Source organism: Pyxicephalus adspersus, chromosome 12 (assembly GCF_032062135.1).
Source record: "Pyxicephalus adspersus chromosome 12, UCB_Pads_2.0, whole genome shotgun sequence".
NCBI lineage: Eukaryota > Metazoa > Chordata > Amphibia > Anura > Pyxicephalidae > Pyxicephalus > Pyxicephalus adspersus.
The window spans coordinates 13,300,332-13,316,776 of NC_092869.1; the positions used below are offsets into that span (position 1 = coordinate 13,300,332).

General features: G+C 36.3%; 1 protein-coding gene across 1 annotated transcript; it reads right to left on the reverse strand.

The window, feature by feature from the left end:
- Window positions 1-305: 305 nt before the first annotated feature.
- Window positions 306-14,363, reverse strand: RHOV (ras homolog family member V). Its single transcript, XM_072427943.1, has 3 exons — window positions 13,545-14,363; window positions 6,353-6,411; window positions 306-3,441 (listed from the first exon to the last, which is right to left on the reverse strand). Exons 1-3 carry the CDS (start codon window positions 13,768-13,770, stop codon window positions 3,001-3,003), a joined length of 726 nt encoding a protein of 241 aa, XP_072284044.1. The 5' UTR covers window positions 13,771-14,363; the 3' UTR covers window positions 306-3,000.
- Window positions 14,364-16,445: the final 2,082 nt, after the last annotated feature.

The following is a 16,445-nucleotide window of genomic DNA, read 5'->3' on the forward strand; positions in this document are numbered from 1 at the left end:
TGCTTGCCTGGTGTTCAGCTTTAAATTTTTGCACAGCTCTTATGGGATAGCAAGGACAAAGATATCCCCTAGCAATACTTAGGCAAACCCAATATTTTGAGCACTAAAAATTTGAATTTGATTTCAACATTGAAAGTGGAAATATGTAGCCACATTTTTACATGCTACAAAGAGAAGCTAGTAAATTAAATCCACCTGTCATGTATGTGCTTTTCAACACAAGATGCAGAGATGGCAAAACATAAATGTATGTTTTAAAAAGCCCAGCGTCCTTTACAACGTGCAAAGAAAGCTAGACAAAGGAATAGAAAAACAATATTTTATTTACAATATTTACATTACATTTTCTTACAGCCAGTGTTAGCAGTTATGTTTATACAAATATACAAAAAGGAAGGAGATCAGGAAACCAGGTCCTTATTCTTGGATATAGTTCAATATTTGCTTACAAAGGTGTGTAAAAGCTGTTTTTGCAGGGCAGGCAAGCCTTTCAGACATTTCCAGTTCAGAAGTAAATACCGCAGCTGTCAGTGAATGCCAGGAGATAATGTGAAACCAGAAATGTAAGTTTTGACCATGTATTGAGCTTAGCTTGGTTTAAAGCACTGATCAGCTGATTTCTGCAAAGGAAACCTTCACTGAAGGATATAAATGACCTGCCATTTGTACCACCTTTTTAAAAAGTTGTCTGTCTGTCTCTGGCCAAAGTAACAAGACTGCTTCAGATCTGTATAACATGATTTACTCTTTACTCCCCTGCAGCTAGACCTTTTCTCTGCCAAAGTTCCTCTACATACTCAAACAATGATTGTACGATGGGAGTGAATTTGTGGGACTGCTCATTAAATACTGACAAGGAGCGAAGAAGCAAAAAATAAGGAAATTATTTCTCCTAGTTATACCTGAACGTGACTATACAAATATTAGACCCTTAAAGTAACACAAGACAGCTACCTGACAATTTACAGACATCCTTCAGTCATTGGGGATTTCTGTTTTTCTTCATACAATCATTTCCTTTCACATACATAAAAAGCCCAACTCCAACTAAAACGTTACATTTTCTTTTAGACTCAGCAGGGTAAAACAAAGTTTTAGCCTCTCATTTTTTTTTTGCTTTCTTTTGGATTTTTTTTTTATCCCCATCCGTATACAAAGTTATGGGAAATCTCTCCAACTCGAAACACACCAAAACAAAAATGCTTAGTAGAGCGAAGGAGAGAATTTCTGACGTTTTTGTGTTAAGTGTGTCTTCCTACAACAGCTGTTCCCATACCTAGGTCTAGTTTCATATGAAGTGAACAGCAGGTTGTCCAAGTGGTAAGCAGTCTAGTCTTGGACACTATCCAGGACACTATCTGCATGGATTTTTTTCACATATTGACAAGTTATCTGGTGTTCCCCTTAAATAGACATTAGACTGAGCATCTCTATAAGAGACAATTAAGTGTCATGACCGTGTATATAAGTGCATAACATCTATGCAATGCAGGCCACAGACCAAAATAAAATCTATAATTTTGCCACTTCCTGTCTCTATCCAAACCTAAAAGAAAAATTTTGGCTGATGTTGGGCTTTAATCCTTCTTTGTATATCTTATTTCTTTCCTATCATTTACACTTTATTATTTCCATCATTTACACTTTTCAACTTGGACATTACTCAAAAACAAATCTTCATCAAAAAATCATATAACTTTCCAACTCACATATTTTACTTCCGTGTTCCCTAAAATGCAGCAACTTGTAAATTATTCCATCAATTTTCATAACCTAATCTTTTCATTGTCAGTCCTTCAAGAAATAATATTAACCTATATAGCATTTCAATAAACTGCTAGGATGCCGAATTCCCTATAGAGAGGAATTATTACAGAAATAGTTTCTAAACATTAAAGTCACCACAAGCTTCCTGCATATAAATGCTGGCAAAATTGGTTATAACTTGCATTCTCCACATTCCAAGGCTTTTGGATAGTTCGCGCTTGTAGCGAAAGTAGTGAAATAAATCAGCACATCCCTGAATCTGCATGAAGACTGGTGTACACTCCAGGTACTTTACACCATAAAGATGAATCACAAAATCCTAAACTATGGCATGTAACATCTATGTACCAGTATTTAAAAGATTGCAGACACTTACGAATACCTGCAGTATACCAGCCTGATTTGACATGGCTGAATGTAACAGATATTGCTGTACATAATTAGGTTAGCTTTAATTCGGTTGACCTTAACAAGAAATTAGCCTAAAATTTTGCACCAAGTACAAGGGATGAGTAGAGTATTTAGATATAACCCTATGCGCCACTTGTCCCTATAATAAAGACCATACATTTTTCAGAATTCATAATTTGTTTCTCATCCCCATAATATTGAAGATTATTTAACAAATTATCTTTCTATCATGTTAGATAACAAAAGATTCCCATGGTCCATCTAAAATAGCACAAATGAGCAGTCAAATTAAATTAATGAGGGTCCCAAAACAACCAAATTAATGAGGGTTAGAAACATAGGCATTAAGAATATTTGTACTAGCTAAAATATTGACTGCTTCAACAAGAAGGCATAAGCTATGCAGGTCAAATATAAAACCATAAAACACACCTTAATTACATATTATGAGAGAAGCCAATTGATCTCCCTGTGAAAATCATTCTCAGAAGACAAAACTCATACTACAAGTAGACAATCATTGGTAATGGTGGCAGGGCTGACACTTAGTTACTTATGCAGAGACCATAAAAGTAATTTAGTTGAGAGTGATATTTCACAGGTGAGTGACCTAAATAAAAACCCAAAATTTTCACATTGTAATAAAACTATATCACAAGAACATTAGCTAATCTCCAACTCCTTTGTAAAAAAAAAAAAAAAAAAAAAAGTAGGCTTCCATGAAAATACATGGTTCAATAAAGGAGGGTAAAGCCTTACAGTCTTCACACATATGTAAAGGGCAAACTCAGAGTATAGCAATAAATGCTGGCTGTGAACCATTTAAACAAAACAGAAGTATTTCTTCCATCTGCATTTTGAAAGTCGTTTAAATCCTTTTGAGTTTAGTTTTTTCTCCAATCGTGCCTTGTGTTCGATAGCACTAAGAATAGCTGTGTCAAACACCTCTTTTAGGTTTTTCTGAGTCAAGGCAGAGCATTCGACATATGTATGAGCTCTTATTTTCTGAGCCACAGCCTGTGCTTGGGACTCACTCACAGGCTTGACACGGTAGCGATTTAGATTGATCAACACATTCACATCGTCTCTGAGGTCCGTTTGTGTTCCAACCAAAACCACTGGGGTATGGGGGCTGTGTGTGCGTATTTCAGGGATCCATTTCTCTGTGACATTCTGAAATGAGCTGGGATTCACCACGCTGAAACACACCAGAAAGACATCTGTTTCAGGGTAACACAGGGATCGAAGATGGTCAAAGTCCTCCTATAAAAAAAAAAAAAAAAAAAAAAAGAAGAAAAAAATTAGAGTTATAACACTTAAATTTACCAGCATTTAAAAAAATTAAAAATTGACAGTTGCCTCTCCTAATACCAACTCCTTTTACAAAACTTTTTTTTTTTTACATAGCCACATATTAGCTGGGACCTCTGTCTAAAGCACAGTTCAACTGTTTGTAGCAGCAGGGATCTCATACGTCATTTTCAAAGCCATGGATTGAGTAACAGCTGCCCCTTTTAATATATACTATTCAGTAAACTATATATGGCATATACAATGTATGGAAAGCAGGACATGGTTAGTGGATATGAAGATATGCGTAAGACGTGATTATACTATTCATAGGAAAGGGAGGCCAATTCTGTACCATGAACAAGAGGATAGGATGTAAATCGTAACATAAAACATCATGAAGCTTTCTAAAATGTTTCTGTATGAATTCAGGTTTGTTCCAATTTTTTTTAAAGCCTGTCTGAAAGAGAAAATTAGGACATTGGGTAGATAAATGATCTAACATAATATATCAGTATTTTTCTGTGTAGGGGTACAGATGAGATTTAGGGTCCTTTGCTTTCCCCATGATCCTGCAGGGAAGATGATAGGAAAGTGAAGGCAAGCGGTTTGAAACAAAGTCATGGTTGGAAAATATCCATCATCTAACACCCGTTCTACTCAACCTGATTTATTTATTGGATTTTGCTTCTTTCAATCATGGAGCTCAGCATTACTTGTGGGTTACCTAAAGCTTCTTGAGTTTTTGCTGAGCATACGCTGTAAAGCTTCCTCACAATTGACACAATTAGGACTCATACCATAGTTTTATCCTATAGTACTAGAGGTACAATTTGTTAAAAAAATATATTTTGCCGTAAATGTATATTCAACAATTAAATATCAATAGTTTAAAGAAGTCTTAGTTGCTTCCTTGCATGCATGATAGGTGTAAGAGAAGGAACATCAAGTTGAAATAGTAGCTAGAAACTTAATTTAGTGGTATTTAAAGTTAGTTCTTACTAGCTGCATGTCAATAAGCAATAGAGGTAGGGTTTATTGGGTAATACACATGTGGTAAGCCTGGTTATACACTACAAACATATGGGAGGAAAAGGCAGTAAAATAAAAGGTGTTTAACAAGCAAACATAAAACACTTAAAGCAACTAAAGACAATGTGGGGGGTATTGGCACATTTAACAATGGCAAATTTCCAAAATCTAAGGATTGAAGGAGGTAAATACTAAAGCTAGGTACACACTTGCAATAATTATCGTAAGAAAACGAACGACTAATGAGTATGCATGCTTAGTTTGAACGATCATATTGTGCACAATTCTGTACATGTTGTAACAATAGGATCGTTCAAATATAATCCACCAATAGTGTACACATGCTAGATACGATCGTTTGAACGATGCAGGAAGTGACATGTAAAGGAGAAAGTGTACTGCAGAAAGATCCACCATCACTGAACGACCTACACACAATAGATTGAACCATCGTCACTCAATCAGATCCGCCGGGACAGTGATTCGTTTCCAGCGACAATCCTGGTTCATCAACGTTGTGCACCTTTTTTGTTTTTTGTTAACAATTATCAGACGATCGGTGGTTAGTCATTTGTTTCCAAAGATAATTATTGCAAGTGTGTACACAGCTTTAGACTTGCAGGGTAAATTACATTCGTATTTAGTCACTGGAGTGATTGTCTTCCCAGTTATTAACAATGCAGTGTTAGCGTTTTAACATTGAATATTGCAAAGGAAGGATTTTGAACTGCTGTTCAAATTTACTGCTCTCCCGAGGCAGCAACCCAGACAAGTGAAAATTATTTTCTTTAATACAAAGCTGACAGGGGTTCTAGCATTCCCATACTTGTTTGTTTTCCTGGTGTAAATTATCATTTACTTTCTGTCTGGTAAAGTGTTGTCCCCTGGATTGCAGTCAAACTGACAATCATCCCAACTCTACGTAGTTTTTTCTATAGAAACACTCAATTGGTTAAAGTTCACGTATGAATAAACCCTTATTCAGTGTGAGATAGAGATCCAATGAATAGAAAACTACAGCCAGTTTTGCCATCTGTGTTGGGGAGATCTGCCTTTAGTTACTGTCTTTGCAACAGGAAATGTGATATGTCTTAAAAAAAAAAAAAAAAAAAAAAAAAAAAAAAAGGTGTAAAATACATCAATAAGCCAAAATAATAAAACCACTAATAGATGAAGTGAAAATTTGAAAAAGATCATGGCTTGATGACCAATTCAAAGAATCTTCAAAACATCAGGCTTTTTGAGGGTGCTCTCCACATTGGGTAATACCTGCCAGAAGTGGTCCAGAAAGGACAACCTATAAGTTGGCAACAGGGTAATGAGCTCAATGCTCAAAGCTAGCCTGTCTAGTGTCAGTAGACTGCTTGAAGTGTAACACCACTTGCTGCATATCAAGAGTGCTCCTTCTGACCTCCATCCATTGCCAAAGCACGGACAATTGGCACATCAGCATCACAAATAGAACATAAATAGCAGTTTCTGATAAATCACATTTAATTTTAGATGAGAATTGCCAGGTGCATGTGCGTTATTTACCAGAGAAAGCATGGCAGGAGGAAGCAGTAGGAGAAGAATGGAAAAAAGTCAGGCCAGATGAGGCAGTGTAATGTATGGATCTACTGCTAACATCTTAGTGTCAGATTTGTAATGTTTGTTAGTTATAAGTCCATGTGCTGCTAAGGTCAGAGCTGTTTTGGTGGCACGGGGCCTACACAATATTATGAAAGTGGCTTTCAGGTTTTGACTGATCAGTGTATGTGTAAGTTACCTAAAGAATAGGTTGTTGGGCCAGGTCTGGATGGCGGAGGCTCATATAAGCATATCAAAATAAATTGTTATTCTGTTTGCATACCTGTCCTGCTGTGTCACAAAGCTGAAATCGAACAGGCGCTTCATCCACCAACACTTGAACTAAAAGAGAAAACAGAAATTAACAATTTGTGACTATATAATGTGTAATAGTGTTTTTTGAAATGTTTAAAATCAATGTCCAGAATTCCACACATACACAAGATCTTTCTATACTATATTTAGTTACCGTCTTCTTGCTGCCCACTCCCTCATGTAGGGCATATTTCAAGCTTAGGTCTATGCATAGCTATATCTTTATCTAGAGCAGAGATATACTGCATTACTATTCTGAGAAACTTGTGTCAATGCCAAAAATGTATTAAGAGTTTTATTCAATTAAACTGAATGGCTACCCCAAAAAAACACATTGGTGAAACGGATTCTAGAAAAACAGTGGGGTTGATATACTAAAGAAGTTTAGGCATTTCACTTCTAAAGTGAATTATAACCTCTCAGGTGAATTTTACTTTGGCTCATTGGGAAATGGTGAATCATGATATTTTTCATTCCTCTGAACATATTGGGTATTTTGCCAAATGAATTTACACCCACCTAAGACTATTTTGTACACATGTCAGAAGATTCTTGGCCCATATGAGCCTCATGGCTTGTCTCTGATGAGAATCTGATTGAGTATAGTGGCAACTCAAGGTCGATCATGGATCTATCCTGGCGGATCTATGAATGACAGAAGGTGAACGACCGCAATCGAAGTGAATGGAGGAGCGTGCAAAAGTGTGTTGCTCGCTCTTCCCCCGCCCCTCTCCACAGAGCAGAACAGCGCTATATGTGCAGCACTTGTTCATTCGTCTTTCATCGGGAAAGATAATTTCCAACAACAAAAAATCTAGTGTGTGTATAGAGCCTAAGCCAAGTAAAATGTACAAGAAGGCTTTACTTAAATAAAAACTCTGCTTACGGTGGCCACGGATATGGCCCAAGATCATGAGGTATCAATACACATGCCCTTTATCAATATACAATGAAAACCTATAAAGAAAATGTGACCCACTCCAGGCTATCCTCTTAAAATACTAACAAATGGTCAAAAAAATCCATCCTGGAAAATCAGTTCTCCTCTTAAATTAAATCAAGCAGAAAAAAAACTATAATGGTTGCAGACTGCCCACACGATTGCTACTAGTTTAAAGCCCTTATACAAACCACACGTTGGTTATTTGACTTTAGATATCTACAATTTATAACACAGACCATCGTTTAAGCTGTATACTCTGGTCAAATGTCCCCCAAAAAACAGTTTGAGTCTTTAATATATGTATTTATATTCTCTACCAGAGCAAATGATGCAGTTCAATAAGTATTTAGACGTGCAGCAATTACATTGTGTCAATCTGGTAAGACTCGTTTGGGCTGTAGGCCATCTCTAAGTGACCTAAGGCCAAATACACTGTCCCCTGTTATTAAAACTGGAATGTTAGTTATAGGTGGCAAAAGTTCATTGTTCCCTATCTACAAGGGAAAAAAAAATCTTACTTTATACTTTGAGTTGATATAGTAAACAATTAAAAAAAAAAAAAAAAAAAAAGCTACTAAAGCTATATACACATGCTAGATAATTGTCAGGAGACAAATGATTGATAGTTTTGGGTTACAACCTATCAAGTGTACACTGGACCGCCTCCACTGTTTTTTGATCTGCCATGCTGAATCGCTAAACATCTGACCTGGAATGACTTATTTTCTATGGAGGACGATCCAGCAGGGTGCCTCCCACTCGTCTTTACCCCTTCCTAGAACGAAACAAGGCCCAGTATACCACTTGGTCATTAACAGCAAGACTAGATTAAGCATGGCGCTTCCAGTGACAAATTTGACATGTGTACATAGTGTAAACTATACAGCAAAGATGAGCACAGGTAGATCCGAATCTAAAAGTTGGTATTTTAAAGATCAACCATGGTGGTCATTGACCTAGAAACTGAAAACACTTTTTTTTTTTTTTACTTTTTTCTCATGTTAGCTATGCATAGGATTTCTGACATTCCAAATTCTTACCAAACTGATGGGATACTTTGTGCAAAACCATATATAGCAACACAAGAGCCCATATGAACATGTGTTTAAAAATGGTTGCTAGCAACAGATTTAAAACGTTTCTTGATCTGCTTTCTATTTATTGAATTAGGGATTTTTTGATGTTTGAAAATACACAACCTAGCCTACTCTCCTTTTTCCCCACTGGATGTAATCTTATATTATGACCCCATAGACAGGCATTAAAATGGGAACATTGTATTCATTCACCAAGCGATGCTTAGGCAAGAAACTTTTCAAACTTTCCAACTTTCAGGGATGAGAAAGAGGGACACTTTCCAGTACAAAGAATGTAAGCAAAGGGCACACACACCTTTCCACACCTTCAGTGACACAAATTGCATACAATACACAAAGTAATGGGTAATGTGCTTCTTTGCAGCTTTATTGTTTTTTTTTTTAAATAACAAATCTACCGGTAATTATTTAGATGTTGAAAAAAAGGTTAAGTGCAGTAAACTTATTAGATCTAGAATTTTTTGTATTACTATCAAAAGGGGGACTGTGCTTCCAAATGTGGGACAATTCAGAGGTATACAAACCGGAGTATATATCATAGCAAGTGATCAGTTAGGACATAGTGTGCTTTGCATTGCCTATAGTATTTGTCCATATAGAAAAGTTTAATTTTCCATTGTTTTATTGAGTAATCGCTCTGTCTAATAGAACACATGGTTCTATTTACAAAGTTCAATTTGAAATAATAGTCACATGGGGTAAGTTTTCTTTTGTCTTCTGTGTTTTACAAACCATGAGAACCAACATGGTAGGGGGTATGGTTTTCTAGAGCACAGAAGTTTCAAAGAAAGTAGGATTAACAAAGGGAAAAAAAACAGAAACCCAAACTAAGAAGGATTACTTCAGACCTTACACCTAAATGTATATAGAAAAAGTCAGACACAAACATCCAAAAACAAATCAAAAAGTGACAACGAGCTGAAGGATCCCCACTGTGAGAAACACTGAGTGAAGTGGTGTGAAACTGAAAAAAGAAACAAATTCAAATTGCTATGGGCCCAAGACAATGGGAAAGTAGTTGCAATAAACAAAACAGTTGACTGTGGATTAAAAGGACTATGGTATTGAACAATATAACAGAAAAAAACAGGACTACAATTACATAAGAGTAGTAGGCAAAACTGAAAAGGAATAATTTTGTAGATATTGTTACTATAAGAGATGTACACATGTGGTGTACCCAACAATCACGTTTTAAATGCCACGTGTCTAATATCATAGAAGGATATACCCAGTTTCCACCCACAATGTTTTAGCTGTGAATAGAAAGAGGTGGGGTTATAAAACTAGCCAACGTATTAATGCTATGTGTACCCCTCATTTATGGCTAGGGCATCTATTATCCAATTCTTTCCTGACACTGCAATAAAACCTTTTTTGGTTAAATGAAGGTTTAGTGCCCCTTATCAGAAGCTAGCCATACACTGATATTTTCAGTCAAAATTAAATACTTGTTGCAGGACTTGAATTAAATTGATTGTAATAAAGATTGAAAATATAACCAAATATTACCAAAATATTGATATTCATATTGGCCAATTATTTTCATGTTCTTTTCAGAAGCCTTGCATTTATTACATTATTTTTTTTACTTCAGTTCATTTTTTTTCTGTAAAAAAATAAAATAAAAACAAACTCATCACTCTTCTTCTTTAACAAGCATTCAGTCTGTATGTAGAATGCATCTTTTTTTCCGGATGTCACGTATGGCAAGTGACGAAAGTCAGACAATGCAGGGGTGTGATCTGTGACTGAGTGCATACTGTCACTACTGAAGCTTGTTAACTGCTGGGAAAATCAAATCATAACCTCCTCAGTAGATAGGAGAGGAACCTGTTTAACCGGAAACGCTATTGTCAACCGATACCAGCGACAGCAAAGTTATGTTTGTTTTCATCATTAACCCTCTAGCACAGTTTATGGATCAATATATTATATACATGTCAAAATACAAACAATCACTAGTACTGGTATAGTTTAGAGGAAAAAGTTTTTTTTTTTTTTTAATTAGAAGTCCTGAAATCCATAGTACCTGATGAAATACGAAGACTATTACTAATGACAAGTGATGTAAAGACAAATTAGTCATACATACGAAAAGCTAAAATTATTGTCTTCATACGGTCTTATAATATGAAAAAGACAATACACAAGAGAACATATGAATAACAATTTACAGTACATCCAAAGCCTTTTTTTTACCCTACTCTATCCACAATAAGAAAAGCACCATCAGGCAGTTTGTGCCATTTGAAAGATTTTCCTTAATTTCCTCTCATACAGAGACAACAGGAAGGAGGAAATATAAAGCTATGTAAACATGCTAGATTAGGGGTGTCAAACTCAAAAACACAGTGGGCCAAAATTAAAAACTTAGACAAAGAAAACCGTGCAATGCGGGGCCTAATGTTATGAGTGGCTGGAACTCCTCTTCACTGAAATAGCACCGCTACTACAATGCCCTGCGTCTATAAAACAGTCCAATGTGGGGCCACGCATAGGCAGAGAGGCTGCTGGTCTGTAGACGTGAGTGATGCCGCTACTACAATTCCTGGTATGACTTGCGTCTATAAAACAGTCCAATGCGGGGCCACACATAGGCAGAGAGGCCGCTGGTCTGTAGACGCGAGTGATGCCGCTACTACAATTCCCGGTTTGAGTTGTGTCTATAAAACAGTCCAATGCGGGGCTGTGGATCGCAAAACAATTATCCGGGGATGACCATTGTCATTTCTTTGTGTTCAAGGCTTGTTCATTCTACTAGTACTGGAAACAAGAAAGAGGTTTCCAACAACAGAAATTTGCCATCAGTACATGGCTTTAGCCCACCCACTTGCAACCTTCAACTGTGTAATATCTAAGCAGATATTCGGTGTGTCATTTATCGGTGGGAAGGGTTAAAGAGACCTTTGCCCTTGTATGACCACCTTGAAGCAAACAAGTATATTTAGGATTGCAAAGAACAAATAAGTATAGGCACAAAAAGAAGATTAATGCAAACCAGAGAAAACAAAATGAACACTGAACTATGCGATTTAACCAACAAGGAATCTATTCTATGCTATGAGCAGCAATCCTAATTTTGTTCTCTCTTGGTTTCCACCGGCAATACACAAATAAATTCAAAAAACAAACTTGCTGTAGAATGGTCAGTTGTAACCTCTTCTTTATCCCTATTTTAATGAGCATTCAAAGTTACAGGCTCAAAAAGAACAGCATGGACTACCTGCCGCATATTGAACAGCCTTGTTTAAAGGCCCTATGAAATCTTTGTTATAGGCCTTATAATTTTTAGCTCCACCCCTATAAATTCCAAATCATACGCTGGTGGAATGATTTACCAATTTTCTACAGAAAAATACATACACGTGCTTTGACACCCCCAATTCATTTCACTTTAAATGAACCTCAACTGTCTGAAAAAGAATTTAGCTATGCGAGATGACTGGCAAAATCACCTTGCTGAGGCTGAAGGAGAAACATCCGATTCTAACTTTACTAACTAAAAATACCCAGACTGCCTGTGTATTTATCTTCTCTTTTGGCAAATGAAGATAAAAACTAAAATATGTCATAAGCAGTGTAATTTCCAACACTGAGCAGGATTAGAAGTTATCAGAATATAATATCGTATGATTTCCTTTGCACTAGTTTGCTCAACATTCATACTGTACACTGAATACTAAAACAAATATTTGTTGAAATGTTCTATTTGGCTTGGTACACAAGGTTAACTTTTTTTTTTTTTACTACTGAGATGAATTTAATCAAATACAATCAAACTTCCAATCACTATCTGAGAAGAAGAATATAAAGGAAAAAAGGTTGGGATGTTTTTGGGACTTTTCTTAACCAATAAGAAAATAGACCAGCAGTCACATGCAAAACTGGAAGTATACCCGCATGTATACCGGGCCTATGACGCACAATCAGATTTCCAAACATTTTAAAGAACAAATTGAAGATTGAAATAAAGGAAACTGTTTATGTTTTATACTCATGTTGCTCAATTTTTATCACTATTATTAGAACAAAAAAGTAAGCCTTCCCTGCTGAAACAGTAAATGTGATAAAAGAGATTGTGTGGCTTAGAGGGATAAAGAAACCCCCACAGAGATCCTAAAGACAGAACCCTAGGAGACAGAAGTCCTGGGGGGATTCCACCCACCAGAAACTACTCATTACTATCAGTTTTTGGGTGGACCATATAATAGGATCCTATATTGCAGTTCCTTTGTAGCACCAAGCTGATTGCATGGTGTGAATTGTGACATCCTAGCAGGGGACAAAACCTGGTGGGATAAGTACACAAGAAAACAATTGTCCCGGACAGGAAGGTCAGAAAATTGGGCTTAAAAAGTGTCACCCCCCTGGTAATGTCACAAACTCAGCATGAAAACAGCACATTTTGTCACCCCTCCCGAATTAAAAAAGAGGCTATTATACTAAGGGAAATAAGCGGTTATTTAACACTTAACCTGTGAAGAGGTTACCAATGCAAGTAACCTCAAATAAAAAGTTTACAAAGTGTCAACTATGGATTTAAACTTTTATTACCTTACCATAGATAACATTGTTCCAAATCAAAATTAGCAGTGGACACAGAAGAGTGGCACCAGAAAAGCTATTCCTATCACACTTGTGTGATCATATTGTGCAGTGGCAGCTTTCAAGGACATCTGATTTTTTTGGGCAACTCACTTGCCCCGTTGTATGACTGTGCAAAAAAGTTTTATTTGTAGATCTTCAAAATAAAACTACCTCTGATAAGAATTGTCAGCAATTACACTTTGGGTATATTGGGGCCCAATACTAGCCACATAGGTCACTTTTGGCAGAGACACACAAACTGTGCATTTGGCACTATAAAGTTCAACAAGTTTTGCAAGTGAAAGCGCACAAGCAATAAAAGGGCCAAGCTCCCAAAAAAACAATCCTCAATCAAAAAGTGAAGAAAAAACAAAAAATTCCCAAAACTGCCTTACACTACATTCAGCCTGTAGTTCTTTCTACTACTAGAAAGAGTCTTGCAGAAACATGGCAAAAAGTAACATTTATACTCCTCAATAATTAAAACAACATATATAAATTGAAAGTGTAAGAAAATAAAATGAGCTTACCTGAATATGTATCTAGAGCAGTTGGTTGGTACTCAGTTGGATAGCCATTGACAGTGTAGCTGACCACCAGGCTGGTCTTGCCTACTGCACCATCTCCAACAAGGACACATTTGATTCCAAGTTCCTGGCTGTTGGGTCTAGATGAATTTCTCCTTTTGAGGGAATCTGATAACTGTAGACTTAACCTTTTCCTATCAGAACAATCCAGCATCACTTGTGGAGGCATGATACAGGTCCAGATGGGCCAGTCCTAATTATCTTCAATAATTAACCTAGCAGACAAATCCACTTTTTTCTTCTCATGGGTCTCTCAATGCAGCTTTTTTTCTGATATCCTTACCAAGGGGAAATGTCTACTGGAATAATGTTCCAATACATCTCACACCAAGTATTTCCTCTCTGGCTGTCTCTCACTCACAACAGGTGTGACTGTGTCATGCTCTGCTTTCCAACTGCTCTAACCAGCCCTATTTATGCCTTCCCTCCCACATGGTAATTGGAGCCCTTTTTTTTAACAGACAATACTCCTACAATCCTAATCTGTATCCATACAATGCATCGAGTCTGTTTCAACTAATAAACCTTTTCACTATTTATTTATTTTAAATGTAAAAGAAGATAACAAATACAAACAAGAGTACACACAGAATAGTATCTGTGATAGGGAAGGAAACTAAGAAATTTAAAAGAGGCAAAATTGTCAGTGGTTGTGCTTACTGAAAGCATAACATTTACCTAATATTTATCCTCTAAAATATTAAAATATAAATCAACTTCATGAATAGTATGTGCTTTAAAAATAAATTCAGTTCAGAAAAAGTTGCACAAAACTTTTCTTTATCATGCACAAGTTTCTAAAACTGTGCTTTGATTTTATTTTATTAAATACAGTTTTTTTAATAATTTTGTTGCACAGCAAGGCAACACCAACATGAGAATATTTATTATAAGAACCCATTAATACTATAATGCAGTGTCTTGAATCACAGAATGTTGCATTAAAGGCCACTATAGATGTGTGTTAGATGCATAATTAACTTTGAAGAGCAATCTATACTTACTGTATTACCATGTATTGTGGTAAAAAGTGTTTTAATGCTATATGGCACACTTTATAAGGCAAAATACAGAGAGACTCAGTCCTAAAGCTACAGCTTCATTTATAAATTAATTCCTGCAAAAAATATAAAAACTGCCCTGACCACTCCTTAATTGTGCATGTGTTTTTAGTAGAAAATATGCCCATTTGTCACAGACCTTTGCAAAACTTTCCCAGTTGGCTGGCAGGAGTTCAGGCACATGGCTCACACATACTCTGAGAACTTTGCAGGAAATGTGTGTCTAATGCTATCATTAATTTGCTTGATAAATGTCTTTTACGGTAATTGTGCCTTGTGTTTCTGTTCTCTAAGCTTACTTAAATGTCAGCAAAATTTTAAAATACAAAGACCTACATATCTGAATGGCAGGCCATATTTTCATTGCAACAACATGGCGCCACATAAGCTCAAAGCAGTGACGTGCATCAAGGCCTTTTAGGAAGCATCAGTTCATCTCTAAAGAAAAACATTTTCGGTCTATGTAAAGCTTTAAATATATTTTACGCTATTTAGAAGAAAGTGGACTACATATCCAAATGCTGTGCCATTGATCATCAGGAGTTTTATTATTAGGAATCCCTGTAAATTTGTTTCAAAAGTGTTGGTAACTCTGATAAGAATTGCATGCAAAACCAAAACATTTAGAACCCTAACCAAAATAATAAAACATTGCCATACAATGTCTGGTAATGAAGTGGAAATCAAATTTCTGACCTTGTCATTTACTCTGTAGGATGCAACTTTTTATTGTGTTGCAGAGCCCTTCATGCAATCTTAATCACATTGTAATTGATAATATAGATTCCTTTCAAACAATAAATCAGCCATTTGTTAGCAGTAAATTTGCAGCGTAGCCAGATTACAATACGGTAAAAGCCAGGAGTAAATGTACAGCACTCGTTCATGCATCGTGCAGTCCTTAGTGGTTCAAAAGGATCCTGAAAGATCCTTTCCAACGACAATAATTGCACGTGTATATGCAGCTTTAATACTAGCCATTGGGCAACACACAGTGACTTTCAGTGGACAATAGAAGAGTACATTGAAAACAGTGTGCCTGCTGAGGGGAAAAAAGAATGTTTTTACTTACTGCATGTTTTGTGTTGAGGTTTTTACCTTATAAGGGTTCATGTGTTATGATAAAACATTACACCAGAGCTACAGTTGCAAATAAAAGTAACACCACATATGGCATCTATGGTTTTACTCAATTGTACTTTTATAAATGTACTTTGGAATTTACGATTAAAATGCTGGATGTAGGTGATTAACCAGGGCTTGTTCACAAAGGTGAGGTGAGACAGTATGCATCTAACATTTTGCAGCAGCGTGGTGTTATTCAGTCTAAAAAACATCATCAGCACACTATACTGTTTCACATGGCAACATCGCACTTCTGATATTAGTTTAAATTTTGGACCATAGAGGAATATTACATAAATAGGATGCTCTAATGCAGAACATTGAAATGTTGTAATAGAACTATGCAGGTATGCACTACTGTAGCACATATGTATGATCAACCCCTAATTGAATGGAATATTAGTATTCACTGAATTACCCAACATTAAAACATGACTACGGGGCCTTCTTACTACAGCTGATAAATATGGACATGGTACTTATATCAACCCTCGTTCTTAGCTGCCTAGATATCTAAAATGGACCTGCATTTACAGTTTAAGTCCATTTCTTCTCTATAGCCAGGGTAGGTGCCTGCATCCCTTCCAGAACACACTGACTGCTGTGTCTGTGCCTAGTGCAGTATTATATTATTACCCTCTGTATTAATGGGGTATAT

Coding starts and splice junctions, on each gene's coding strand:
- RHOV (XM_072427943.1), bottom strand. CDS start 13,770: ATGCCTCCACAAGTGATGCTGGATTGTTCTGATAGGAAAAGGTTAAGT. Junction 6,412..13,544: donor TGCTCTAGATACATATTCAG/GTAAGCTCATTT, acceptor TTTCTCTTTTAG/TTCAAGTGTTGGTGGATGAA. Junction 3,442..6,352: donor TTTGTGACACAGCAGGACAG/GTATGCAAACAG, acceptor TTTTTTTTATAG/GAGGACTTTGACCATCTTCG.